This window comes from Uloborus diversus, chromosome 1, assembly GCF_026930045.1.
Source record: "Uloborus diversus isolate 005 chromosome 1, Udiv.v.3.1, whole genome shotgun sequence".
Taxonomy (NCBI): Eukaryota; Metazoa; Arthropoda; class Arachnida; order Araneae; family Uloboridae; genus Uloborus; species Uloborus diversus.
This window is the reverse complement of record NC_072731.1, coordinates 75,753,740-75,781,056: the sequence shown is the minus strand read 5'-3', so window position 1 is coordinate 75,781,056 and position 27,317 is coordinate 75,753,740. Positions and strand designations below refer to the sequence as shown.

Sequence of the window (27,317 nt, the reverse complement as noted above, 5' to 3'; positions counted from 1 at the left end):
CAGGGTTCGTACGGGTCATGGAAATCCTGGAAAGTCATGGAAAAAAATTTAACGAATTTCAGACCTGGAAAAGTCATGGAAAAATGAAATTTTCGTTCAAAGTCATGGAAAATTATTTAAAGTCATGAAAAAATGTCCTGGCCAAAGAGAAAGTGACAGTTGCTAAAAGAGCATCAGAAATATTGAGTGATTTAACAGTCTTACATATTAAAACTGGAAAATTGATCGATCCCAAAAACAATTCTGAATTTTGAAATCTCATTATATCCACTTCTATAGCAGCCGCTCGTCTTTTTTTGCAATGTGATTTTACTGCTTGGACATCACTCATTTTGCATTAGCCATTATTTTCAAGACTTTTATATTCTGAAGTAGCGAACTTGCACATTCTTGATTTTGCCACGCCCACTTAAAAAATGCAATTCAATTGCATCCAAGTTTGTTTCCATCACTCGTAAAAACTTTATTACTAAATTTATCAGAGTTTTTCTCAACTTGTTGATAGTTTTAGAAAATGAAGATCTTTGGTAGGTGATAAAACACAGGAATAGGAGAATTCTAATCCTCCAAAACAGTACTGCCCAACATACGGCCTGCAGAACTAATCCATGCAACCTATTGCTGCGTTCAATGTCAGTAATCAAATCCTATGTTCAGGAATTTCCGAGCCTACTAATTTATATGCATTTGAAAATGTGCAAATAAGTAAACAAGTACTTTGAATCAGAAGATTTATTCGCTACTGAATGTTTTTTTTTTTTTAATATAAATATCTGGTTTAGAAACATGAATTTACTAAAGAATGGCTTTTCTTTAATGAACGAAAGTACTGTCAAGTTATGTGTATGCTTAAATGCACTGCTGATGCTACCTTTGAAGCAAATTTCTTGAAACTTAGTTTAATAACTCATTCAACCTTTGTCCCATTCATTATCATTTTACCTGTTTACAAAGATTATTAGACATTTAAGCACCGTTATATTTCATTCACTGTAGTTTTATTAACTTTACTAAAAGTTATATGATGAAGACAAATAAGAATAGTTTAGTTTTTAGGTGTACACTGATATTTTTAAATCACAAGTAAGTGCTTCGATGAGGTAGAAGCATTCATGTAGAAGTTTCGCTAATACTCATTTCCAAAAAATTTCCAGTTTGAAATTAAATAGTACTAGTCTCTTCATGTAACAAGGTCATGAAATTTTTTTATGAAGTCATGAAAAAGTCTTGGAAAAGTCATGGAATTTTTTCATCCGAATAGAGTATGAACCCTGAAATTTTCTAGAGACTAATAATATATTGACTAGTTTTCAGTACGGTTTCAGGAAAGGTAAATCTTGTGCAACTAATTTATTACATTTCTATGACAAAGTTACCATGGCTTTGGACAATAAGAAGCCTGTAGATGTTGTTTACATTGATTTTCAAAAAGCTTTCGATAAGGTACCGCATGTTGCTCTACTTAGCAAATTAGCTGACATAGGAATAGGAGGGAAAACTTTCATTTGGGTAAAAAATTGGCTGACCAGAAGGAAACAAAGAGTAGTTGTAAGGGGAAATTATTCTAATTGAAGTGAGGTCTTAAGCGGGGTTCCTCAAGGATCAGTGTTAGAGCCTGTTTTGTTCATTGTCTTTATGAACGATATTCACAAAAATATTTCTGGGAACATGAATTGTTTTGCTGATGATGTCAAAGTTATGGGGACTGTAGAAAATGAAGAACAAGCAAATCAGCTGCAAGAGGATCTAGATCATATTACGGAGTGGGCTGATAAATGGGGTATGGCAGTTAATGTTGGGAAATGTCAAGTGCTACATTTAGGACATGAAAATAAGTGTACAAGTTATTATTTGCAAGGTTCAGTCATTAGTCAGGCAGACAAAGTTACTGATCTGGGGGTCTTAATAAGTCAGGATTTAAAGTTTAGCCAACTGTGCAGCATTGCTAGCAACAAAGCCAATAAGATGCTTGGGTTTATCAATAGATCTATTTTAAATAAATCTAAAGAAGTTCTTCTGCCCTTATATAGAAGTTTGGTAAGACCCCATTTGGAGTATGCTGTTCAGTTTTGGTCTCCTTATCTTAAGAAAGACATTAATGTATTGGAAAGGGTTCAAAGGCGGGCTACAAGGCTAATAAGTGGACTTTCCCACTTAGATTATGATTCCAGGCTTAGAAGGCTAAAAATGTACAGTCTTGAGCAAAGAAGAGACCGAGGGGACATGATTCAGCTGTTTAAATTTATTAAAACGAAAGATGTTACGGGGCTAAAGTTTAGCACTGAAAACAGTACAAGGGGTCATTGTTTTAAGCTATTTAAATCTCAGGCTAACATGGATATTAGGAAAAATTATTATTTTAGCAGGGTAGTGGAACCTTGGAACAGCTTACCGGAAGAGGTGGTAATGAGCAAAGGAGTAGACAGTTTTAAGAGGGCCATTGATCTTCACTGGGGATTGTAAATTGACTAGGACCAGTCTAGCTGGGCCCAGAGCCTGTTGCTGGTCGTCACTTTTGTATTTGTATTTGTATATTATGGAGTGGGCTGTTAATGTTGGGAAATGTCAAGTGCTACATTTAGGGCATGGAAATAACATGGGCGGATTTATGGGGGGTCAGGGGGGGCAATGTCCCCCCCCCCCCAGTTTTGGGAGGACTTTATGTAGTAACAACACATCTTCCAAAAATTAAAAAAAAATCATTATTTTTCGTTTTTGAATAGTTCAGAAGAGCATGGGTGGATTTATAGGGGGGGAGGCAAAGGAGACAATGCCCCCCAGTTTTAGGAGGAGTTTATATAGTAACAACTTATCTTCCAAAATCTTATAACAAAAAAAAATTCATGATTTTTCTTTTCTGAATAGGAAATTAAAGTTTTCTTTTTCTTTTAAACTTAAAATAGCCGTTTCTTACAAAGTTTGAACAATACTGTACAAGTGTATAATCTACTACTCAATTTCAGAGACTGGAAAGTACAAATTATTGATAGGTTCTAAAATCCCTGAAAAGAATTGGCACAATATAGCCTACAAGGGCTCTTGTACCAAAAACTTAATCTAACCAACCAAACCTTGAAAATAATTAGACTAGTCTTTGAAACTCCTAAGCAAAGTGCTTCAATTTTATTTCTTATCAAGTGTATAAATTAAGAAATGTTCAAATGGGTAGTATGTTACTCTCTTGATACCTATTCTCTAAATCTGTGCACCATTTCTTTTAAAGTATTAACTTGCATCACAAAGCACTTTTAAAGTGTAAAACTTTTTAAAAAATTATTTGCCTATTATTTCCAGTTAACCCTTATAAGACTTCAAAATGCAGAATTTCATATCCATTGTAGATAATTTCCTCCGCGGGAGTAACCCCCGGGCCCCCTAAAACTGGAGATATTCTATATCCCACTTAAAAGGGAGCACTGTGTTACTCTCTTAATACAGCCCGCTCTCTTTTAAGGTCAATTTAAAAAGGACAGCATGATTACACACAGTAATGAAAACGACACATAAAAAAGTAAAGAATGGCCTTATGCATCACAGAAAGCAGACAAAAACATGGGAGGGAGGAGGGCAATTAAAAATGTTGCTCCAAAAAAAAAATCCTGCCCCCCCCCCCCCTTAAGAACTCAGTCCTAAATCCGCCTATGGGAAATAAGTGTACAAGTTATTATTTGCAAGGTTCTGTCATTAGTCAGGCAGAAAAAATTACTGATCTGGGCGTCTTAATAAGTCAGGATTTAAAGTTTAGTCAACAATGCAGCAGAGCTAGTAACAAAGCCAATAAGATGCTTGGGTTCATCAATAGATCTATTTCAAACAAATCTAAAGAAGTTCTGTCCTTATACAGAAGTTTGGTATGACCTCATTTGGAGTATGCTGTTCAGTTTTGGTCTCCTTATCTTCAGAAAGATATTAATGTATTGGAAAGAGTTTAAAGGCAGGCTACAAGGCTAATAAATGGACTTTCTCATTTAGACTATGATTCTAGGCTTAGAATGCTAAAAATGTACAGTCTTAGGCAAAGAAGAGACTGAGGGGACATGATTCAGTTGTTTAACTTCATTAAAATGAAGGATTTTATGGGGCTAAAGTTTAGCACTGTAAACAGGACGGGGTCATTTTTTTAAGCTATTTAAATCTCAGACTAACATGGATATTTGGAAAAATTATTATTTTAGCAGGGTAGTGGAACCTTGGAACAGCTTATTTTAAGAGGTGGTAATGAGTAAGGGAGTAGATAGTTTTAAGAGAGCCATTGATCTTCACTGGAGACTAGGACCAGCCTAACTGGGCCCAGAGCCTGTTGCTGGTCGTCACTTTTGTATTTGTAATTAGCTTCTACAAAATATAAGTTCCTATAAAATCAACTTTTATAATGGAAATTAAAGTTTTTCCCTTTTGTTTAAAACATGTTTTTCATCATCAAAATCAATTTTATGTATATGTTTGCCTATGTAAAATTTAAATCAAATTACTCTTGCATCTATTTACATTTTCAAGTAGCCAAGTTGTACTTCTTGAATTAAATATTTACTGTCAAGACAGGACTAAAAATTTGAAGTTGAGTTATTTCAAGTTTTTAATCCAACTTTCAACTTTTAATTTCTTGCAGCAAATATTCGTAAAAATTGTAAAAAATGTTTGGTATGACAAATTGATTCAGTAAAGTTAAAGAGGAATAAATAATGCTTAGTAATATTCCATGTTCAAATGAGCTAATTTATTAATCTAATCCACTTTTTGAATTTTTTCGTTCAATCCTCAAACGATGTGTATGTGTGTACTTTTCATTTACTTATTTTTAAAAAGTAGCAAAGTAGCGACTACTTTTCAAAAGTAGTTTGTAGTTGCTTCATTTAAAAAAAGTAGTTGTAGTTATCTACTTTTGTGATAAAGTAGTTGTAATTCGCTACAAAAAAAATATGGTTTCTCCAACCACTGATTTTAGTATGAGATGGGCAGCTCTTGGGTGAAAAAAGTTAGTCACCACTTTTTTTAGCTATGATATTTTTGTGTTCTGTTTGTTTTTATTTTTTTAATTTAGCATTAGTTTTTGTGAAGTAAGAAATAACCTCAAAAAGACCAGATTACTGCAGACACGTGTTTCAGCATTACAAGGAACGCCTTTTTCAATGCAAAAGAAATGAGCTTATGGATGAAAAGACATCCGACAAAAACTTTTGTCGGATGTCTTTTCAGCCATAAGCTCATTTCTTTTCATTGAAAAAGGCATTCCCAATAACGCCAAAACACCTGTCTGCAATAATCTGCAATTTGTGCTTTCAGACGTTATTTCTTTCTTCACTTTTTAGCACAATGGTATTTGTTTACCTTATTAGTTTTTGTATTTCTAAATTTTAAATTTTTTGATGTTATAATGATGAATATTTGTATTGTTATTTATTTTTCAAATTCAACATGTCATATAAATCTTATGCAAGCATTTAAAATATTTAACATTTCTCCAACGCTTTGTAAAAGTTAATTCTCTTGTTATTCTCTTTTTAGCCGAGTTGTGCTACCTATTACTGTAGAAGAGGTAAGTTTCCTTTTTGCATCAAATTTTCTTTCTTTTATATGCATAATTTCTTTTATATTTTCCACATTATCTTAATAGAGTTGGCCCCCCTGTTTAATGACCCTCTATTTAACAATTTTCTCTATTTGAAGACAACTTTTCACAGTCCCGGATGCTCCACTGCAGTTTTAAAAGCATTCCATTTAAGGACGCATTTTACTTAAGGACGTTTTTTGTTGTCCTTGAAAGTCGTTAAAAAGAGAGTCAACTGTATATGGGACATTTCACAGTATTTGGCTGTTACGGACTCGACACTTTATAAGGATGTTTTAGCCTCCTACTCATGATTAGTACAAATAGTAAAGTTCAGTATGGAAAATAGGGATGCACCTAGAAACATTTACCAAAATGCTTCCATTTTTTCACTTGGCAGTTCTTGATTTCTGCACAAAAAAAATGCTCGCCTTTATTTACGTGTGATGGAAAAAATGGAAAGTTATCAAAGGATTTTTATGTACACTAAAAGAAACTTCACGGTTTTACGAATCAATAAATTTTTGCCTAGTTTGTGAGCATACTTTTATGATGAATAGGTTCTAAAGAAACTAAAGGAGGGCTTGAAAGAACTAATTCATAGCTGTAACATATTAAACAATTCAGCTGTGTACTTTTTCAGTTAGTTTAATGAATTATGTTCATGTTTAACTTTATTGGAGAACTGGAATGAATCTGGGATATTTTTACTGTCTCCGGATACATCAGAACGACTGCGCGCTAGTGCAATATGATTTTTTGGACTTCTCAACATCAGAGTGCTCCTTAAGAAACGCTTTTCCAAATCCTGTAATAAACGACACCTCAATGACGAGTTGCTCCCTAGGTTGGGACTTGAAAGCATTGAAGAAAAAAACAATTAGAGAAACTGATTGAAACACTATCCGAACCACCATCGAAAAAGTACATCTCAACAGATTGTGATCGATAACAAAGAGGATGTAGATTTTTTTTATTTTTTTTGATGTATTTGTCTCAAACATTCAAAAAATTTATTTTCAGAAAAGTGCCAAAGTCCAGTTAATTTGTATTCAGCTTTATTATAATTTTTTTTTCAACAGAGGAAAAATGGAATACCTCTTAGATTCATACTTTTTCTTCACGCAGTTAGTGAATGTGATACCATATCTTCCCATGTCTGGCTAATAAAAACAAAACTGTGCAGCGTTTTTCAAACAAACTGGAAAAAAGTTGACCTGGCCACCATACCTTTCCTTCCTGAAGTGAGTCCTAAAGCTTTAGTAGAAGCTGTAGAGATGGAGCTGGTTGCTGTGTATGGAAAATGAGGCATGCATCTCCTGATATCCTGCGACAGTATTCAGTTCCGCCTGTTCCTCAAAGAAGCATGTAATGCAACTTGCACCCACCGTCTTTGTTAGTTTTCAACCAAAAGAGTAGCTTCGTTCCATTCGTATTGCAAGTACTGACAAGTAAACAAAAGAGAAGAATGCCTCAGAGCGGAGTTGGTGGAAGACCAACATAAATTTTGACATTGGTACGACACCAATTACAAATACAAATACAAATACAAAAGTGACAACCAGCAACAGGTTCTGGGCCCAGCTAGACTGGTCCTAGTCAATTTACAATCCCCAGTGAAGATCAATGGCCCTCTTAAAACTATCTACTCCCTTGCTCATTACCACCTCTTAAAATAAGCTGTTCCAAGGTTCCACTACCCTGCTAAAATAATACTTTTTCCAAATATCCATGTTAGTCTGAGATTTAAATAGCTTAAAACAATGACCCCGTCCTGTTTTCAGTGCTAAACTTTAGCCCCATAACATCCTTCATTTTAATGAAGTTAAACAACTGAATCATGTCCCCTCAGTCTCTTCTTTGCCTAAGACTGTACATTTTTAGCATTCTAAGCCTAGAATCATAGTCTAAATGAGAAAGTTCATTTATTAGCCTTGTAGCCTGCCTCTAAACTCTTTCCAATGCATTAATATCTTTCTGAAGATAAGGAGACCAAAACTGAACAGCATACTCCAAATGAGGTCTTACCAAACTTCTATATAAGGACAGAACTTCTTCAGATTTGTTTGAAATAGATCTATTGATAAACCCAAGCATCTTATTGGCCTTGTAACTAGCAATGCTGCATTGTTGGCTAAACTTTAAATCCTGACTTATTAAGACCCCCAGATCAGTAACTTTGTCTGCATGACTAATGACTGAACCTTGCAAATAATAACTTGTACGCTTATTTCCATGCCCTAAATGTAGCACTTGACATTTCCCAACATTTACAGCCATACCCCATTTATCAGCCCACTCGGTAATATGATCTAGATCCTCTTGCAGCTGATTTGCTTGTTTTTCATTTTCTACAGCCCCCATAACTTTGACATCATCAGCAAAACAATTCATGTTCCCAGAAATATTTTTGTGAATATCGTTCATAAAGACAATGAACAAAACAGGACCTAACACTGATCCTTGGGGAACCCCGCTTAAGACCTCACTCCAATTAGGATAATTCCCCCTTACAACTACTCTTTGTTTCCTTCCGGTCAGCCAGTTTTTTACCCAAATGAAAGTTTTCCCTCCTATTCCTATGTCAGCTAATTTGCTAAGTAGAGCAACATGCGGTACCTTATCGAAAGCTTTTTGAAAATCAATGTAAACAACATCTACAGGCTTCTTATTGTCCTAAGCCATGGTAATTTTGTCATAGAAATGTAATAAATTAGTTGCACAAGATTTACCTTTCCTGAAACCGTACTGAAAACTAGTCAATACATTATTAGTCTCTAGAAAATTTACTATCTTAATTTTCATCAATGTTTCAAAAATTTTGCAAACCACCGAAGTTAGACTCACAGGTCTATAATTTCCCGCACTCCCTTTAGACCCTTTCTTGATGAGCGGTGTAATGTTAGCCAGCTTCCAGTCCTCTGGCACTGTCCCCGAATTATAAGAAGCATTGAAAATGTTTGCGATTACATCTGTTAATTCCTCTGCACATTCAACTAAAATTTTTGGATAAATATTATCTGACCCCGGAGCCTTAGTCTCTTTAATTTTTTTCAAATGAAGTAAAACGTCATCCCTGGAAAATACAAAGTCCTCAAGCTGTACTATATGGTCTGGTGGGGTAAAGTGGTCATAAAATCGTAGGTTTTCAACTTATGTGAATAATAGATACAATAAATTCTTTAATTTAAACTTTTTTTGCTTTTATTTTACATTGCATTATTAAAGAACACAGTACACTGGGGTGGGGGAAAGTGGTCATAGCATGGGGTAAAGTGGTCATAGTTAAAAATAGATGCAAAACCATTATAAACAACCCTAATATTTGTATATTTCTGTTATTTTTATAATTACAAGTATATGCACAAGCATATGTTTGTATACACGAGTATATACGTGTCGTGTAAACATTAATAAACATGTTCATATATGAGTAGATACATGTATGCATCAGATACATGCATGCACCGGCCTACTCAAGTATATACGTGTATACACTAGTATATAAGCATGTATACGTGATTACCTACAGGAGTGAATACGTGTCTACACAAGTATATACGTGTCACGTGTACGTACAAGTATATACGCATGTAAATGAACATCATATGCGTGTATGCACTTGTATCTCAAGTACATACCTGCATACCTAAGTTTATACTTGTACAGTAGATGCATAAACGCATATATAAGTGTACATGCACACATGTACGAGTATACATGAGTTAATTCGTGGATACATCCAGTGCGTGTTTGTACGTGTCTACTCATATATATATATATATATATTGTGAAGCACGAGTATATACGTATGTATATGTGCAAACACCATTATATACCTGTATAGACGTATATTTACGTGCATACATCAGTACATGTATGTATACATGAGTTTTTAAGCTTATATACATGTATGCCTACAGATCCAAGCTCTTGGGTAAAAATCTGAGGAGTGTGAGGGGGAGAATAAGAAGCAAAGAATTATAAGGAACTTACTTTAGCTGACGCGCTACATGCACACAAAGCCAGAAACTGATGAATGCAAACAAATCGCAATTTTGTTACACAAAGATGATTTTACCCAACATTTTAGTTTTTAAGAAATATTTAGAGCAGTTGTTAAAAGTTACGGCCTGTAGTCGCAACAAAGGCGCAGTGACAGATGGAACTTTTTCAAAAGTCTCGTTATTGCAACAGAGAGTGCTTTGTGATTGCGACGCACATGTATTATAGCTGCAGGCTGTAAATTTCATCAATCGCATTAAAACTTTCTTGAGACCTAAAATGTTGTGTAAAATTTTCTGTGTGTAATATAAATTTGTGATCTATTTTGCATCCATCAGTTTCTGGCTTTGCATGCATGTAGTGCGTCAGCATTGTGTTTGTGACCATATGTTCCTTATGATTCTTGCTTCTTATCCTCTCCTCTAACACATTTTAATAATTTGTTCAAAAGTTTAAACTCACCCTGTTTACTTGTATATCATATGCTTGTATGTAAGTGTCTACTCGAGTACGTACGCGTATATTCGTGTCTACCTGAGTATATAAGTATTTATATATATATATACGAATATAAGTGAGTATATACGTGTATAGTCGAATGTATATCTGTATAGATTAAAAATACTGGCAGATACCCATATACGTATTTATTGGTGCGTTTACGTGAATACGTCTATATATGGGCCTACATGAGTATATGCGTATGCATATGCATATACTCGTATATTTAACCCCGTTTACTGTAAAAACAATACATATTAAGTGAAATTAATATTTAATGTATATCTGCCTTATACTTAACGATTAAGTGACATTAGAATAACAATATTTGTTAAGCCTAATATTATGACCACTTTACCCCATCTTACTTAAATCGTTGTAAAAAATTATCTAAAAGAGATTCAGCTAACCGCTAATGAGAATGAGTTCTTGAGACATGTAGGAAGCTTCCTATGCAGTCAATCTGTTCATAATTCTAACAAACAAAATTTCCCAAGGAAGTTAAAAGAGGTGTTTAGATTTTAAAACTTATCATATTCACACAAAATATTTTTTTTTACCAAATAAAATTTTGCCAGTTGTATTCAAAATGTAGTTTTTAACTGCCCTACTCTAAAACAAAATTTTCACACTCATTCGAACATTTATTTCCAAGCTATAGCCATTCATTTGACGAATGACCACTTTACCCCATTGACCACTTTCCCCCACCAGACCCTAGCTCGCGTCTTGTTGGTGTCAACTGTTGAGATACAGTTATCGTTAAAAACACTCGAAAAAAAAGTTATTAAGAACATTAGCAATATCACTATCGTCCTGAATTAAAGTTCCGTGCTCATCAACCAGTGGCCCAATATGCCTATTTCAAACTTTCCCCGAATTAGCGTATGCAAAAAACCTCTTGGGATTCCTGTTTATGTTATCTGCCAGTCTTTGCTCCAACTCTCTTTTCTGAATCCGTACCAAATACTTAAATTTACCCCTTGCTTTACAACATTAGAGCCTATCTGCACTGTGACCTGTTTCTCTAAACCTATGAAAAGCAGCTTGCTTGTAATTTAGTGTCTTTAGTTTCCCTGGAGAACCACATTGGCCAAATTTTAGTGTTGACACCCTTTCTCCTAAAAGGAACTTGATCCCTAACCGTATTCGCTAGATTTTCCTTAAACTCTGCCCATTGAAGATTCACATTGCTATTGTCCAATCCAGAAGAAAAAACTGCTTTCAAACTCTGCCGAAGTGCCCCAAAGTCAGTATTTCTTAAATTGGGCACAAACCTAAAATTCTCTACTTTGTTCATATCAAATTTAATTCCAAGCCTAATACTGTTGTGGTCACTATCTCCAATGTGTTCTACTACTTTAACATATCAAAAAATCAGATTTATTAAAATACCATTAATTGTCATCTTTGCCACCTTTTGCATCCTACATCCCATATTGGGACCGCCAGTCTGCTTAATGAGACTCAATTTCATGAATGGCAGGTATAAGATCAGGGCCTGATTACTGAATAGGCCAACTAGGCCATGGCCTAGGGCCCCCGATAGTTTGGGGCCCCCAAATGGCTAAAATTACTTTAGTCTATGCTAAAATTGTTTCAATCAATGGCTAAAGTTATATAGTTTGAATACAGGGGGCCCCAAAAGAGTATTTTGCCTAGGGCCTCTCAATATCTTAATCGGGCCCTGTATAAGATAATGTCTGATGAAAATATGAAGTTTGAAAAATACTGTAAATGTACTAGCCACCCATAGGCGGATTTTGAATTGAGTTTTTTTTTGGGGCGGGGGTGTAATTTTAGTTAGTGGACCTCAATTTCCAAGGTTCTTGTTCTTGAAGAGCGCACTACTGTCTTCAGAGGGGTATTATGAACATTTTAATGAGAGAAGATTTCTGATTGGATTTTTCAATGAGTGTCCACAAATTTATTATAAAGGAAACTCTAATTGTATGGTTTTTATCTCATACATAATTTCTTTCTTTGCAGTATCAGGTTGGGCAGCTATATTCTGTTGCAGAAGCTAGCAAAAATGAAACTGGAGGTGGAGAAGGTATTGAAGTCCTCAAAAATGAACCTTTCGAGAATGTTCCTCTTCTTGGAGGAAAATTTAACAAAGGCCAATATACTTACAAGATTTATCATTTAGCAAGGTAAATATATGTAATTATTAGCTAATATCTGTACCTCAAAGCCAGAGTGATGTAAGTCCAAAAATTGATTTTCTGTTTATTAGTGCATTGTATGTGGATGTGGAAGCCTATTGTCGAGCGATGTAAACGAAATTCTTATATATAAAATCCTTTTCAAATTTTTACCAAGTTTAAAAGAGCACATGTCCCATCCTTTACCTGCACCAGGAAAAAGGTTTTCTTCTCTACTGTAAAATTACATAATGTGACTTACGTTCCTCTGACTCTGACGTACAGATATATTGTTGATGATAAACCAAAGTCCATAGAAGTTTTTTCCCCAACCAGCCCTGGAAGGTACTTGAAAGTTGAATATAGTCCTTGAGCAGTGTTTCTTGAATCACAATCAGGTGCATGCTTAGTCCTTTCTGTATTCTGTAATAATTTAAAAATACTTTTGTAGGTTTTTTTAAACAAAGACTTTTTTTTCTATTCAAAGCTTAAAACCATGGTATTTATTTTTTAAATAGCATTTAAAATTGAGTGAAATTTTTGCTTAATACATTTTATTTTCTATAGAATTGCCAAAAAGAAAAATATTGCTTTTGTACATTGAAGTTTATTATGTATTTATTAAATTTCATTCAGAAAAATTTATTAAAAATTACAAACTCTCTTTTAGCAAAGTTCCAGCTTTTATTCGACTTCTAGCTCCAAAAGGCTCTTTGGAAATTCATGAAGAAGCTTGGAATGCTTATCCATACTGTAAAACAGGTATTTTCAATTTAGAACCTGCATCTTATAATAGTTGAACTAGGTGAGAAAAACTTAGGAGTGCTTGTTCTTTTTCAGAGTTAATAGGGGGTTTTTTATAGTGTTTAAAACTTTTATTATAGTGACTTGTTATAGAGCTCTTAAAAGTGCTTGATTTTTAATTGTTATCTGGTGTACAAATGAGTTTTAAAGGATTTTTTTTTTTTTTTTTCAAGTTTGATGCTTTATTGGGAAAAAATGGTTTCATATTCACTTTTCAAAGTATCGTTCATCGTTGGTCACTACCTTTTCCCATCTTTCTGGCAATTTTCAGATGCCAGCTCGAAAACACGATGCGTCTTTTGATGCGATCCCCGTATCAATCCAATTTTGGACTTCTTCAAAAGAGTGGAAGTGCTGATCCTCAAGAGCATGCGTCACTGACAAAAACAAATAGTAGTCTGAAGGGGCAATGTCTGGGCTATACAGCGGGTGGGGTAGGACTTTCCACTTCAACATATCAAGGTATGTTTTGACTGGCTGCGCAACAATTAGAAGAATGTTATCATGTTCAGGCATCGCAGTGTTCCTATATTCCTATATTTTCCTATATTTCTGAAAAAGTTCCTATAATTCCTATAATTCCTATATTTTCAGTTTCCGATTCCTTTTTTTTTTTTTTTTTAACTTTTCACCTCGACTTTTGGCTACCGCCTTTTCCGCGATCCACGTGCAGCCGCCATTTTATCTTTCCTACTGTGCAGGGCTCCCAAATGGTTCGCTTTTCCCGCCAAAGTCCGTGTTTTATGGTAAAGTCCGCTTTAGACTTTTAACATTATGGTCTGATTAGTTCGCTTTTATATTGTTTTTACTTAAATATCAGATTTTAAAAGTTTTTCATTTCGTTAAAAGTTACTGTTCTCCCAAGCACGCCGCCGCAGCGCGTGTTAAACAAAGTTCGTACGCCCATGAAAAAACCTTGAAAAGTTCTTGGGGGGGGGGGGGGGGAACTTCACACACACACATTTTCTAGTGTTTGAAAACCTTGAAAAAGTATAAAAAGTTTCTTTATTGCTTGAATTTATTTATTGTTTGGATTGTGCTTGTAATTCTTTTAAAAAATATTTCATTAGTGCAATTTTCTGAACATATATATTCGATATGATTTATCGCGAAAAATTGCTTTCGTGTTTGAGGTTTCAATCCTTTTGCATCTTGTTAATATTTTGATTCTTTTTACAATCCAAAGTGATTTTGACATGTGCTTACCTTAGCTTAGCTTATTTTTCGTTTAATTTCAATAATTAATGAAGGAATTATTTTGGAAACCATGGCAACATTGAACTTACTCGGCTCGGTCGCGGAAAAATGCTTCTCGCTTTTAAAATTTCAATCCTTTTGCATCTTGTAAATATGTTGATGTTCTCCACAATTAGAAGTTATTTTAGTATATGCTACTTTAGTTTAGCTTATTTTTCGTTTGATTTTAATAATTAACGAAGGAAATATTTTGGAAACCATAACAATAACATTGAGCTTATTCGGACTTCGCAGAAAATTGCATCTCGCGTTTGAAATTTCAATCCTTTTGCATCTTGTGAACATTTTGATGTTTTTGGCAATTTGAAGTTATTTTGACGTATGTTTCTATAGATTGGCTTATTTTTCGTTTAATTTCAATAGTTAACCAAGGAAATATTTTGGAAACCATAACAATAACATTGAGCTTATTCGGACTTCGCGGAAAATTGCATCTCGCGTTTGAAATTTCAATTCTTTTGCATCTTGTGAACATTTTGATGTTTTGACAATTGGAAGTTATTTTGACATATGTTTTTATAGATTAGCTTATTTTTCGTTTAATTTCAATAATTAATGAAGGAATTATTTTGGAAGCCATGGCAACATTGAACTTACTCGGATTTCGCGGAAAAATGCTTCTCGCGTTGGAAATTTCAATCCTTTTGCATCTTGTAAATATTTTGATGTTTTCCACAATTGGAAGTTATTTTGACATATGCTACCTTAGTTTAGCTTATTTTTCGTTTAATTTCAATAATTAACGAAGGAAATATTTTGAAAACCATAACAACATTGAGCTTATTCGGAACTCGCGGAAAATAGTTTCAATCCTTTTGCACCTTGTAAACATTTTGATGTTTTTGACAATTGGAAGTTATTTTGACATATGCTACTATAGATTAGCTTATTTTTCGTTTAATTTCAATAATTAACGAAGGAATTATTTTGGAAGCCATGGCAACATTGAACTTAATCGGATTTCGCGGAAAAATGCTTCTCGCGTTGGAAATTTCAATCCTTTTGCATCTTGTAAATATTTTGATGTTTTCCACAATTGGAAGTTATTTTGACATATGCTACCTTAGTTTAGCTTATTTTTCGTTTAATTTCAATAATTAACGAAGGAAATATTTTGAAAACAATAACAACATTGAGCTTATTCGGACTTCGCGGAAAATAATTTCAATCCTTTTGCATCTTGTAAATATTTAGATGTTTTTGACAATTGGAAGTTATTTTGACATATACTACTTTAGATTAGCTTATTTTTCATTTAATTTCAATAATTAACGTAGGAATTATTTTGGAAACCATGGTAACATTGAACTTACTCGGACTTCGCGGAAAATTGCTTTTAATGTTTGAAATTTCAATCTTTTTGAATCATGTAAATATTAAAATATTTTGCCCAATCGAATGTTATTTTCCCATATTCCAACTTAGATTAGCATGTTTTAGGTTTAATTTAGTAGAAAATAAATAAATTTATTTTATGGGAAGCATGCCAACATTGAACTTGGTTCGTGAAAATTTGCTTCTCTGAGCTTTCAATCGTTTTGCATCTTATAAATATTTTTATATTTATGGCAATTAGAAGTTATTTTGACATGCTACGTCAGATTAACTCGATTAAATTTTTACTTAAATAACTAAAAAATTAATATTTTTTGTGTTGTTTAATTCAAGCTTATTTAGTTTTCCAAACATAATTTTGATTATCATTAGCTTATTTCCGGTTATTACTGTTTTTTTGTGTGGGAGGGGGAGGGGTATTAAATTTAAACAATTGAGCACATAACATTTTAAAGTAGCCTCTGTATATGAAACAAAGTTGAATTAGGTAATTATATGAAGTTGAATTTGTACATCATTTCATTGTCATGATGCCTGCTGCTGTTGTCGTGTGCCAAGTAGGCTGGCAATTTGAGGTGCACTGCTTCACTTTTCCAACTGTAGAGTAATTTGGTGTGAAGTCCGACTTCTACAGTACACACATGCCATAAGGACCCGTTTATAGGGGACAAGGACAGGAGAGAGAAAGTACGTCCATGCCCGAGCCGGGATTCAAACCCGGACCTTCCTATCGCAGTCAGACTTCTCTGACCACTAGACAAGGCAGGCGGCATGATGCCTGCTAAAGGGGGGAATTTGTTTCCCCCCCCCCCATAAAAGTTCAAAGCACTCATGGCCCTGCAATCATGGATTTTTTTTTTTAATGTAAGCTTTATGATTCTTGAAAATATACTTTGAATATGAAAATTGCAAAACTATGCCTCATGTGATCTGCTTCTCTTTGTGATTGAGAATTTCAGACATTTTTAGGGAAACTTTCAATACAGTAGATCTGTTTGGTGTGTGATGGATTCATATCGGTGGAGAAGGGATATAAATGCTATTATATTAGAAGCATTACAATACAGAAAAACACAAAAATAATTTTAAACTATCGAAAGATGAAGCACAGCTTCATCTATCCTTCAGTGAGACTACCAGCATCCCTGGTTCAATTCAAAATGTATCATTACGCCCATTTAGTTCTATGGAGGCTGCCTTAAGTGCTGCGCTAAGTGCCTCCCCCCCCCCTCCCATCCAAATGTTTGTGTAAATAATATTATTCAATGGATAAAAAGATCAGTTGTGCAGAAGGTGATAAAGGAATTGTATCATTAAAAATAAGTATTATGGTTAATTAACAAATTATTTTCAGGAATTTAGCGGCAGGCAGCTAATTTGCCTTTTGATGCTTCCTTGTGTTTAAATGAATGGTCCTCTCAAGATCCTCTTTTTAATCCTAACTGGTCCTCTTTAGTCCTCTTTTTGATTGAAATTGGTCCTCTTTTACCCTTTTCTAAAACTAAAATGTGTTGGGAGCCCTGCATTAGTTTCTAGAAAAGTGAAATTTTATCTGCACAATTGCATTCGATCCTCATTGATTTGGAGGCTTTGGTATGAACTTAAAGAAACGGTTTTGATTACTAAAATGCAGTTTCCTAACGACTTCTCATTTATTTATTTTGAAGTAATTTAAAAACCTATTTTAACTTAAATTTTCCAAAATGCATGTTTTTGTAAACAAGTGCAAGGTTCTATTTATTAATTTTTTTTATGAAAGTAGTAAAAACTAACCCCCCCCCCTCACTTTTTGTACTTTAAAACTTTGGGACAGTGGTGGCCACCAAGTTTTTTAGGTCTGGATTATTTTGCTTTAATGACCAAATATTTCTAAATCAAATATATATTTTACTGGGTGTCCTTCAAAGTCATGGGAAATCGTGGATTTCAACTATGATCGAATTTGATACTGAAAAGTCAGGATTTTCAGGGGGAAAAAATGGTCAAAAAGTATCATATCAGAGATTTTTCTGAAAAAAAAAACAATATACATTTAAATTTTTAATTTGCATACATTTAAATTTTTACCTGAACACTTTTTTCTAGAAAAGAAAAGGAAATTCCCAATAATTTCTTTTTCACAAAAATAAAGAAAATGCACAAAAAATATTTTGCTTTTTCGCATAACGGGGACTTAAAAATGAAACCTGGATTGACCCCTGATATTACTGTGACATGAGACTTTGATTTCAGCATGGCACATGTTTCAACAACTTATAAAACTTTGAGTTTGGCTTTTACTGCATTGTCAAGTGATAACATAAATTAGAACAGAACTTCACGAATTTCATTCTACTGCACAGCTTGCCCATCGCAGTATCGGATCATGCAAAATCTTTCATTAAAAATTAGATTAGTGACACAACTATTTTAAGAAAGATTTGTGTTCATCTACAAAAAGTTTCGTCTATTTTTTTTTATTTTTAAAGAAGTATGCCTTAATATGTTTAGTACAAATTACAGTTTTACGCTCTTTTACTGTTTGTAAAATTGATTTTGTGTGTATTTTTAGACTTTATTTATGCGTATGTATTGCACTTATGTCAGGTAGTGTAATTAAATGTTTTTAATCGAATAGTAGTATTGCATTTTGAAAAAAAATGTCATACTGGCGAGCTTTGTTATCGAAATTCCTGTATATCCTTTTTTTTCCAAAATATTCCTATATTATTTCGAAAAATTCCTATATTGTTTGCAGAAAATTCCTATATTTTCCATCGAATTCCTATATTTTTTTCAGAAAATTCCTATATTTTCCTACATTTTTGTTGGCAAATGTCACTTCTATCCCTGCATGTTGCAAAATTACCTTTGGCTGTTTTTCTCATAGTGCTCATCTGAACCGCATCAATTGAGTTCTGTAAATCTGTCCTGTGAAGATTTCACCTGGTAGTAGCATCTCATAGTACACTACGCTCAATTTTTCATACCAAATACAGAGCATGATCTTGCCATTATAAATATTCGACTTTGGCGTGTGGCCGGATATCCCATATGATTTTTTGTGCTTGAGGGTATCGTAATGGACGCATTTTTCATCACCAGTAACAATGCGATGCAAAAACCTTTTATTTTATGCCATGGAAGCAGCTGCTCACTAGTGAAACAACGGCATTCAACGTCCCTTATCTTCAGTTCATATAGAACCCAATATCCTACCTTTTGGATCATTCCCATGGTTTTGCTAGTTTTTCTTGCATTTGGCACAAGTCTTCGACCAATATAGCCTCTGATTCGGCACTTCCAATTCAGTTCCCTGTAAACCTGTTGTGGCATTCAATAGCCTTCAGCTATAAGTTTCTTCAAATGAAGCAGAAAAAAAGCTTTCTCGCAAATTGTGTTTTGTTTGCCCAAAAGTTGACATATTCAGGGCACACAAAACCTAAATTGTTCCCACCTTATCAAAATGTCACATACAGAAAATGAAAGCCTAACTATGAGGTTATAAAATGAAGTTAGTTGCAGCATCGACCATTTCGATTTAACCCTTCAAGCGGCCGTGACGTAAAATTCCTTCACCCAGCGATGTTTTGAAGAGCGGGCGTGTCGAAAAATTTGGCCTTGAATATTCTGCTTCGAGAACGGCTGCTGCGTAAAATTCTATGGAAGAATATTCATGGCGAAATTTTTCGACACGGCCGCTCTTCGATACATCGCTGGGTGAAGGAATTTTACATCATGGCCGCTTGAAGGGTTAATGCTAGGGAGACATCTCTTGAAAATCCTTTAAAACTTATTTGTACACCCGATATTTTTTTTTTAAATTCATTCATCCATTTGTTGGAGAGTTTGCGAGGGTTTTTTTTCCCTCAATCAGCCATAATATTAATTTATATTTTTTAATTATGTTTCAATTTATTGCTAACTCTTTACTGGCACTTGATTTAGTTAAATAGATGTTCTGAAAATTAATACAATTGAACATCCATGTATTGAAGTAGCAAAATGCAGGACAGGGCCGATCCTAGCAGGTGTGCAGGGTGTGCACCACACAAAGGCGGCCGCAGGCCGCATCATATAGTTCTTTGAATCAAGCAAAATTCCTCAAGAATTGCTCACAAGATAACTTATAATAAGTCAAATAAATATGCTGAATTTTAAATGTTCAATTATCAAAGTAAGTGCTGATTTCCCGACAGCATAACATAGTTTAAGATAAATAGATTGTTAGGGAACATTGTTTTGGTTCATTGTCCATTAATATCTACTCTTTACACACATGCTTCATTTAGTTGCAAAATTTGTGACAGAACCGGTAATTAGGCATGGATACAGGGGAGGGGAATAAGGGAAATGGCCCCCTCCTGAAGCATGAAAGGGTGCCTTCTAAAGGGAGCACTCAGGGCCCATGAGGCTACTAATGTTTACCGTCCCCCCCCCCCAAGCTTTTATAGACCTAAACAATGAAGACATATTTTATATATTATATTTAACAAAAGCTATACTGATTAGATACTGTCGCAAGCATTTAAAACAACAAATTCTGTTTTCAACAATCTCAGATGCGCGGAGAGACAGTGGAAAATTGCGACTCCCCTGAGAGTCAAACATATATGAATAACAAACTAAAATTTTCTAATTTTCCCCCTTTACAGCATTTTTTTTTTTTCGAATTAAAATCACGAATGAACTGCCCGGTTTCAGATCAGGGCTCTTGCCTCGGGTAGTAAATTTAAACGTACCTCCAAAACGAAGATCCAAAAGGATGCCGTGACCTCCTTGACGAGACTAATTCAAATTAAGTTTTTTACAAAACTAAAGAAGGCTTAAAATTGCGTTTTTAGGACTTTAATTTCGGAAAATTTTGCTGTTTGAACCACCGATTTTAAGGACCCAATTAAATCTTTGATTCACCCCTTCCACCTTAACTTAATCAAACATAGCATGAAAATGTTGGCTTTAAAATCCAAAATGTGTTTTCAGGGGACAGTCCTTCTTAATGTCATCAAAATTTGCTTAATGACATTTTTCGTGTTTCTTTTTCGAAATTTTTGCAATGGAGAGCGCCAAAATCCATTCCCAAACATTACTACCAAAGATAGTCTCAATTAGCGTCTTTAGAGAGCCCCCTAATCCCACACCCTCAGTTTGAAATTGACTTCAGTTTCAAAAAACAGTTTGTGAGGGAATACTGAGCCCCCTGCACGCTCTTTGTCCCATCGTTATCAAACACTGCGTAAAATATGATTTTCTAAAAAACTCTGGAGAACTGCCTGGCTTATGTACTTTTCACCGCGCTAGGGCATATTCCCATCAATCGTCGAAGTGAGATGGGCAAAAGTCTATAGTTGTGTTTTTCAGATATTAATATCGAAAAATATCCGAAAGATCCGCCGAAGCTTCTCAGTTTTGTTAACGTCACCAAAGATAGCATAAAATTGCGCTTTTAGAAATATCCATTTGGGAGCTCCAAAACCCTTCCTTCTCAAAAATAGCCTAAAATGGATTTTAGTTCCGAAAAATATTTCGGTTCGGAATATTTTCACGTTTTCCCTATTGTTTTCAAATATAGCCAAAAATGGGTTTCTGAAACAATGGTGCCGAGAAATTAGCGGAGGAAAGCCGCCAGATCCCCTACCGTCACCAAAAACAGCCTAAATTTGTGTTTTAAACTTCAATTTCGAAAACTTTTGATAGGAGATGATAGAATCTCCCTCCCTCTAGCAACGTCAACAAAGATAACCCAAAACTGCTTGTTTAAAACTTCTGTTTCGGAAATTTCTGTAAGAGCGCCAATCTTTCCCAAGCTGCGGTCACAAAAAATAGCTTCGAATTGATTTCAATTTTGAAAGAATTTTAGGAGAGAACTCCAACATTACTTTTCCCCTGAAGTCTCGAAAAAGTTCCTAAAATTGCGATATTGACGTCAATTTCGAAAATTCCTCCATGCACCTTGAATATACCTGACTCTTTTCTCTCCTTGCAACCAAACACAACCAAAGGTTACTTAAACTATTTTTTGTACGCCAATTTCGATAATCTTCTGGGAGCAATCCCCCCTCCTCTATCCTTTCTCTGCTGTCACCGAAGACATTATAAAATGCGTTTTTACGATTAGTAAATTTTGGTATCTATTACTTTCTTCAAAGATATAAATTATACCTAAGTTTCTTACTATAAAACTTTTCTTCATTTTTATGAGTTCATCATTCTTGTTTTTTTTTTTTTTTTCTTCTTCTTTTAGAATTTGATATAGAAATTTGAAGAAATATTTATATGGACGTCTAAGATTATTCAAAATATGCAAATTACTCTTGAGGGGCAGCACATTAGTTCTTTGCACACGGGCGGCCGACACCCTAGGATCAGCCCTGATGCAGGAAAAATCTTGATATATAAAAAGTGAGATGTATAAAAGAGATCCATTGCATAGACACAGTTAGTGAATTTGTAAATATTCCACTACTGATTACCAATGATAAATATTTGAGTCCTAACAAGGGTGAAATTATGGTGCTTAGGGTTTAGGTCCCTTCCCCCCCCCCCCCCCAAAGCCTTGGCTTAAAGCCATACTGTCAACCATAGTATTTTAAAACATAAATATGTAGAGGTAAAGAATGATGAGACCCCCTCCCCCCTTCCCGTTTTAGAGAAAAATCAAGTCAAGCCGTTCAGCCTACAATGACAAACAGTGACATAAAATATTGTGACAAGTTTTCAATTTTAACCCATTTAATATAAAGTACCTGATTATGTTTGCTAGTATTAGTTAAAGGGGCATCTAGTTTAGAAATTCCAAAAAAAAAAGGCGATTTTTTTTCTTTTCATATTTTCAAAGTTTAGGCCTTTAAGAATAAGCCTCTAAGAGGATTTACGGAAATTCGGTATATTTTCGGAGTTATAGTTAATTTTGTTAAGATACATTCATTTTTTTTTTCTCAATATATACCTGGCAAACAACCATCAAGCCATGTGGATATGCGTTACCTGTGTACTGTGTATTTTTTCAGTATTAAATTCAAGCTTTAATTATAAAAGGGATAAAAAAAAGTCAAAGAAAAAGTAATTTGCATGCAGATAGACAAGAAAAAGCCAGCAAACGAGAGCAACCCTCCGAAGTAGGATCTTCCGAATTTTCAAAAGAAGGCAGAACTGTGCTTATGGCTAAAGATCTCCCAAAAATGTAACTTTTGAGGTATAGGAAGGAACAATGTATAAGGCAGGGATGCTGATTTGAAAAACTTCAAGTATAGTATAGCAGACCATTAAGTCACTCAGACTGCCCTAAATGAGACTGCAAACTTTAAACGTGTTTTTCTTGAAACTACTTTTTTGCGATATGGTTGACAAGATATCTCAAGTTCTAATGCACAGATTTATTTGAAATTTGGTACAGCCTTTCTTAATACTATCAAAATTGTCTCTATGTAGGGGTTTCTGCATTTTTGCTTTTTTACTATGTTTAAAAAATTACCAAAGTTGAAAAAAAGAGTCGAAAAATAAGCCTTTTTTTCCGAAAAGACTTTTTTTTTTGCGATTTTTTTCCCAAATCGGCTACGTCCAAATAATTCTACATCCTTGTTTCAAAAGACTTTTCCTAGATTTTATGTCTCAGATCAATCTTGTCAACTAGTAGACACCTTTTCTTTTCTAAGTCCCCACTTTGTCAGCCTCTACTGATTTCAATTTTGAATTTTTTTCCCTTATGCATTTTTATACTTATCAAGCATCAATGAAGAACTGATAAAAAATTGATAGCAAAAATGGTTACTGTTTTTTTTTTCCTTTCCTATTTTAATTTATTTATTTTTTATTATTACTCCTGAAAAATCGCTTTGAAATCGAGCCTCTAGACTGAAATGCCTTCTTAATTGACTTTTATTATTTATTATTTAAACATTTTTTATTATTTAAACAAGATTTTAACAAATAGGGTGCTTTAAAAAGCTTTAGTTTATCCTTTGGCTTTGGGGCTGATCTGTTGGTGTATGTTAATTATACATTGCTACACTTTTCATTTAAAAACCTAAACTTGTTTTTATTTTCCATTCTTTTTATCAGCCATATAAAATTCCATATTTTTAATTTACAAGGATACTACAAAACTACCTGTATCATTTATTGTTCAGTGATCTATAACTTTAGTGAATACCAAACGTTGTAAAAATTGTTATACTAATTTATTTCTTTTCTTTTTCATGTGTATTTTACCTTGCCAGTCATAACAGTAAGTATTTCAAATGTTGTATGCTTTTTATTGTGGGTAGGAAATTAAGTTGCTAATTATTGAAAATATTGTTTATGATCTGTTCTGATATTACTGTCAGCTGCAATCAAATTTTTCTCTCCAAATTATTTTCTCAAAATTTAATTACCACATTTTTGGGATTAAGCGCTGTGGTGCATACAAGAAAATAGCAAGAAAAATAGCCGGTGCAGCACATATAAAAGGGTGTGGTGGGTAGTCTTTTTTTTTTCAAGTAAAAAAAATCCAAGTTTTTTAAAAACGTTGAAAATGTTGCCAATAGATGACAACACATCGTCCTGCTGCCGGAAGGAAGCACAGCATAACGATTAACGTAGAAAAGTATGTCAGTCATATCAAAGTACGTCTGTGTTTCAATATTTTTTTCTGGCATAAAACAAAGTTTTTCGATGTTGGCAAGGATCTCTATTTTACTTCTGATTTCAAAAAATAACAATATTACCATGTATTTAATAGCAATATAAAATTGAACTAAAAAGAACAAAAATTTGTAAAAATCCCAAAATACCCTGGGGTTTCATCAGGGGGTTACTCCCCAAGGGTAGGGAAAAAACCATGAGATGATTTGTGAGTGCTGCTGGCGAAATTGCCTAAAAAAAGCATGACTATTACCCCGACATCTCACAAAACAAGCAATAGAGGTTACCGAAAGTCCAGAATATAAGCATGACAAGAAGTAAATAAATTGAACATTTGGAAACCAAAAATACAAGCGTTACAGAAAGTTAATTAGAACATTTCATAACTAGTTTGAACTGCAAGAGAAAAAATCACTATTGAACACAATAGCAAAATAACCTGTAACAAACAAATCCATGGAACAAACAAAAGGACCTACTGCTTCTCTTCCATAAGCTTACAAATGAAATTTTCCGTAAGATGCTCCGGATATTGGTTCTAAGTTAAGGTAGCAGTTAAATTTTGTATTGCTGTCTTCAGATTTGTTTTATTATTGCAGTTTTTTTTATATCTAGTAATTTGTGAGATAATTATATTTTTGAACACTTTTTTTACTAACACAACTGTGAAAATTAATTAAAGAATATACTTTAACTCTTTAAGACCGGGAAGGAGGGAATTTTTTACTACAGTTAAGTTCTTTGTTTTTCGAAAAGGCTAATTTGGAAATGGAATCGTCCACTCTGAGACCCCCATCGGCAACATCTCGCCAGTTCTTGTGTGCACTAATTACAGGAGGCGTGGTAAGCTGTCACCTTAATCGCTGTCGCGCTTCAGGCGTGCAGCCTTTTTCGATATTTCCCTAGTCTAGTGTTTATCGCTTATGTTGATTCAGCTGTCTGCGATCTATAGACACATGAGATGTTTTAAAATTAGGAATAAAACATCTGAATTACAAACGAAATATTCAAAAGTTAAAAGCAACTTCGGAATGAAGAATTTCAAAGGGAAAAAATAGAACAAATCACGTGAATGAAAAAGAATGAATATCAATGTTTCTTCATTTCCCCTACCTCCTGAAAAGCGGGCATCTTCACAAGTTATTAGCTATCAATCCTTGTAGTTGTATTGCCATTGGGAATTGTACATCACTGTCACTTGTCCCATCAGTTGAAAATACTTCGGTCGGAAGAAAGGATCTTTGAGGTGGTCTCACAGCCTGACTTTCCATCAGTTCCTAACCATATTGCTAATCAGTTCATTCTTTTTTTTTTTTTTTTTTTTGATATCATGTTCAGCCTACAGCGCAAAATACCTAACCTTTCTAGCAGCTTTAGTTTTTGGAAACATTTCCCCCGATTTCGATTGATTAAAAAAGTTTGAGCACAGCCAATAACTTTTATTCTTCTGCATCTTCTGCAGAATAATAAATTATAAAACATATAGTTCTTTTTAATACATTTTTTCCTTTTTTATAAAGTTATTGAAAAAGGCTATAATAAAATTATAAAACATTCTTTTTTCAGAAATATAAACATTTTTTAGATTTTTAAGAGACATATTTTAGAATTACAGAAAATCAGAAAAAATATATAACAGGGGCATGGCGAGAGAAGGTTTGCCGGATTAATTCCCAAATCCCTTAACTTTCGCATATTGATTGTAAATCTTAATACATGTTATACACATATATTAGCCGCCATCAACGCGTAGATGATTCGCCTTTTTGCACAATTCGTTTTTTATGCCATTCTCTTTCTTCTCCAAGAATGTTGCCTTCGCTGACTGCTAAAGTAAATTTGATGGTTCCTAAGAATCATTTCCAAAGCGACATGTGATACTTTGCGGCACATGAAGAGTTTTGAATATCTTAAATAATAATAATAATAATAAAAATCTATATCTCTGTACATGTGTTTAAATCTACTTATGTTTGTAGCCATCTATCTATCTATCTAACTACATCTCTATATTTTTCTAATTTCTTCAAGAAAAAGTAAACATTGCCAACGTCGTAGCTCAACTTATTACAGCCGCACTATACATAGCATGACACACAACATTTTTTTTTTTTTATTATTAAATCTCATCCTTAACTGAACTCTTCCTGAACTTTCCATTGTTAGAGATTTCTAACGATTGTTGCGAGGCAGACAAACACAGAACTTCTTATTTCATTATTTTAATATATATAAAGATAGATATCTATGCATAAAATATATTGCTTTGAGGGTGAGTGACATGTTGTTCAGAAGAAAATTAGAAAATGCTGTTTCGTGATTACATTTTTAGAAGTGCAAATTTTTAATATATTACTAGTAAGTATGACTTTACTCACACTTTTGAACTCAAAAGGAAAAGTGACCCTTTACTAAATTAAATATTTTATAATATGGTAACATAATTCTTGTTTTCTCTCCCATTCTGGGAGAAGAGTTGCCAAGGCATTTTTTTTAGTCACAAGAGCGACCTGAACCTTGGAGTTAGTCGGACCATGCTTACATAATATACATATTATGTGTGTGCGTACATGTAGTTATTATCTCTTAATATAATTATGACCTCGTATCTCGTTTTTTGTTGCGCTACTGTTTAGGTAACAGTTGTGTGTGGGGGGGGGGGGGCACAGTTTATTTTCAAGGGCTCATTCAAGCTCTTAACAGATCTGTTTAGATGTCTTTTTAGCTCTGATTTGCTAATCGTTGCTTTTGAGATTCTAAAACTGGAAGGAAATAAGTACTTCGAGGCTGAAAATAAAAATAATGGAAAAAAAATTAACCGATGGCAAAATTTTGCAAATAGTAGTTGCATACACGTGTTTCGAACTTCTTTTTAACCCCAAAGCATGTATATGCAATTATTTGCAAATTGTGTGCTTTATCAACATTGTTTTGTATTATTTTTACTAATGATAATTCATACATAAATTTATAAAACCCAAAATACTGCCATAAAAAGGCCATAAAAACTGCCATAAAAAGGTGAGAATTAAAAGTGCAGGATAAATAAAACACAATCGAATTCGGCTTTTCTCATTTTTTGAGGATACCATGTGACCTCAAGTCGTTAGCAGCTCTCC

The 27,317-nt window shown here is 33.9% G+C and overlaps 1 protein-coding gene across 1 annotated transcript in view; it reads left to right on the top strand.

The window, feature by feature from the left end:
- The window catches only part of LOC129230444 (phosphatidylinositol transfer protein alpha isoform-like), a 68,135-nt gene that overhangs the window by 11,541 nt on the left and 29,277 nt on the right, over positions 1-27,317 (top strand). The window contains exons 2-5 of the mRNA XM_054864845.1: positions 5,506-5,536; positions 12,044-12,207; positions 12,869-12,960; positions 23,793-23,800. Coding sequence (XP_054720820.1) covers positions 5,506-5,536; positions 12,044-12,207; positions 12,869-12,960; positions 23,793-23,800 — 295 coding nt within the window. The remainder of the gene's footprint in view (positions 1-5,505; positions 5,537-12,043; positions 12,208-12,868; positions 12,961-23,792; positions 23,801-27,317) is intronic.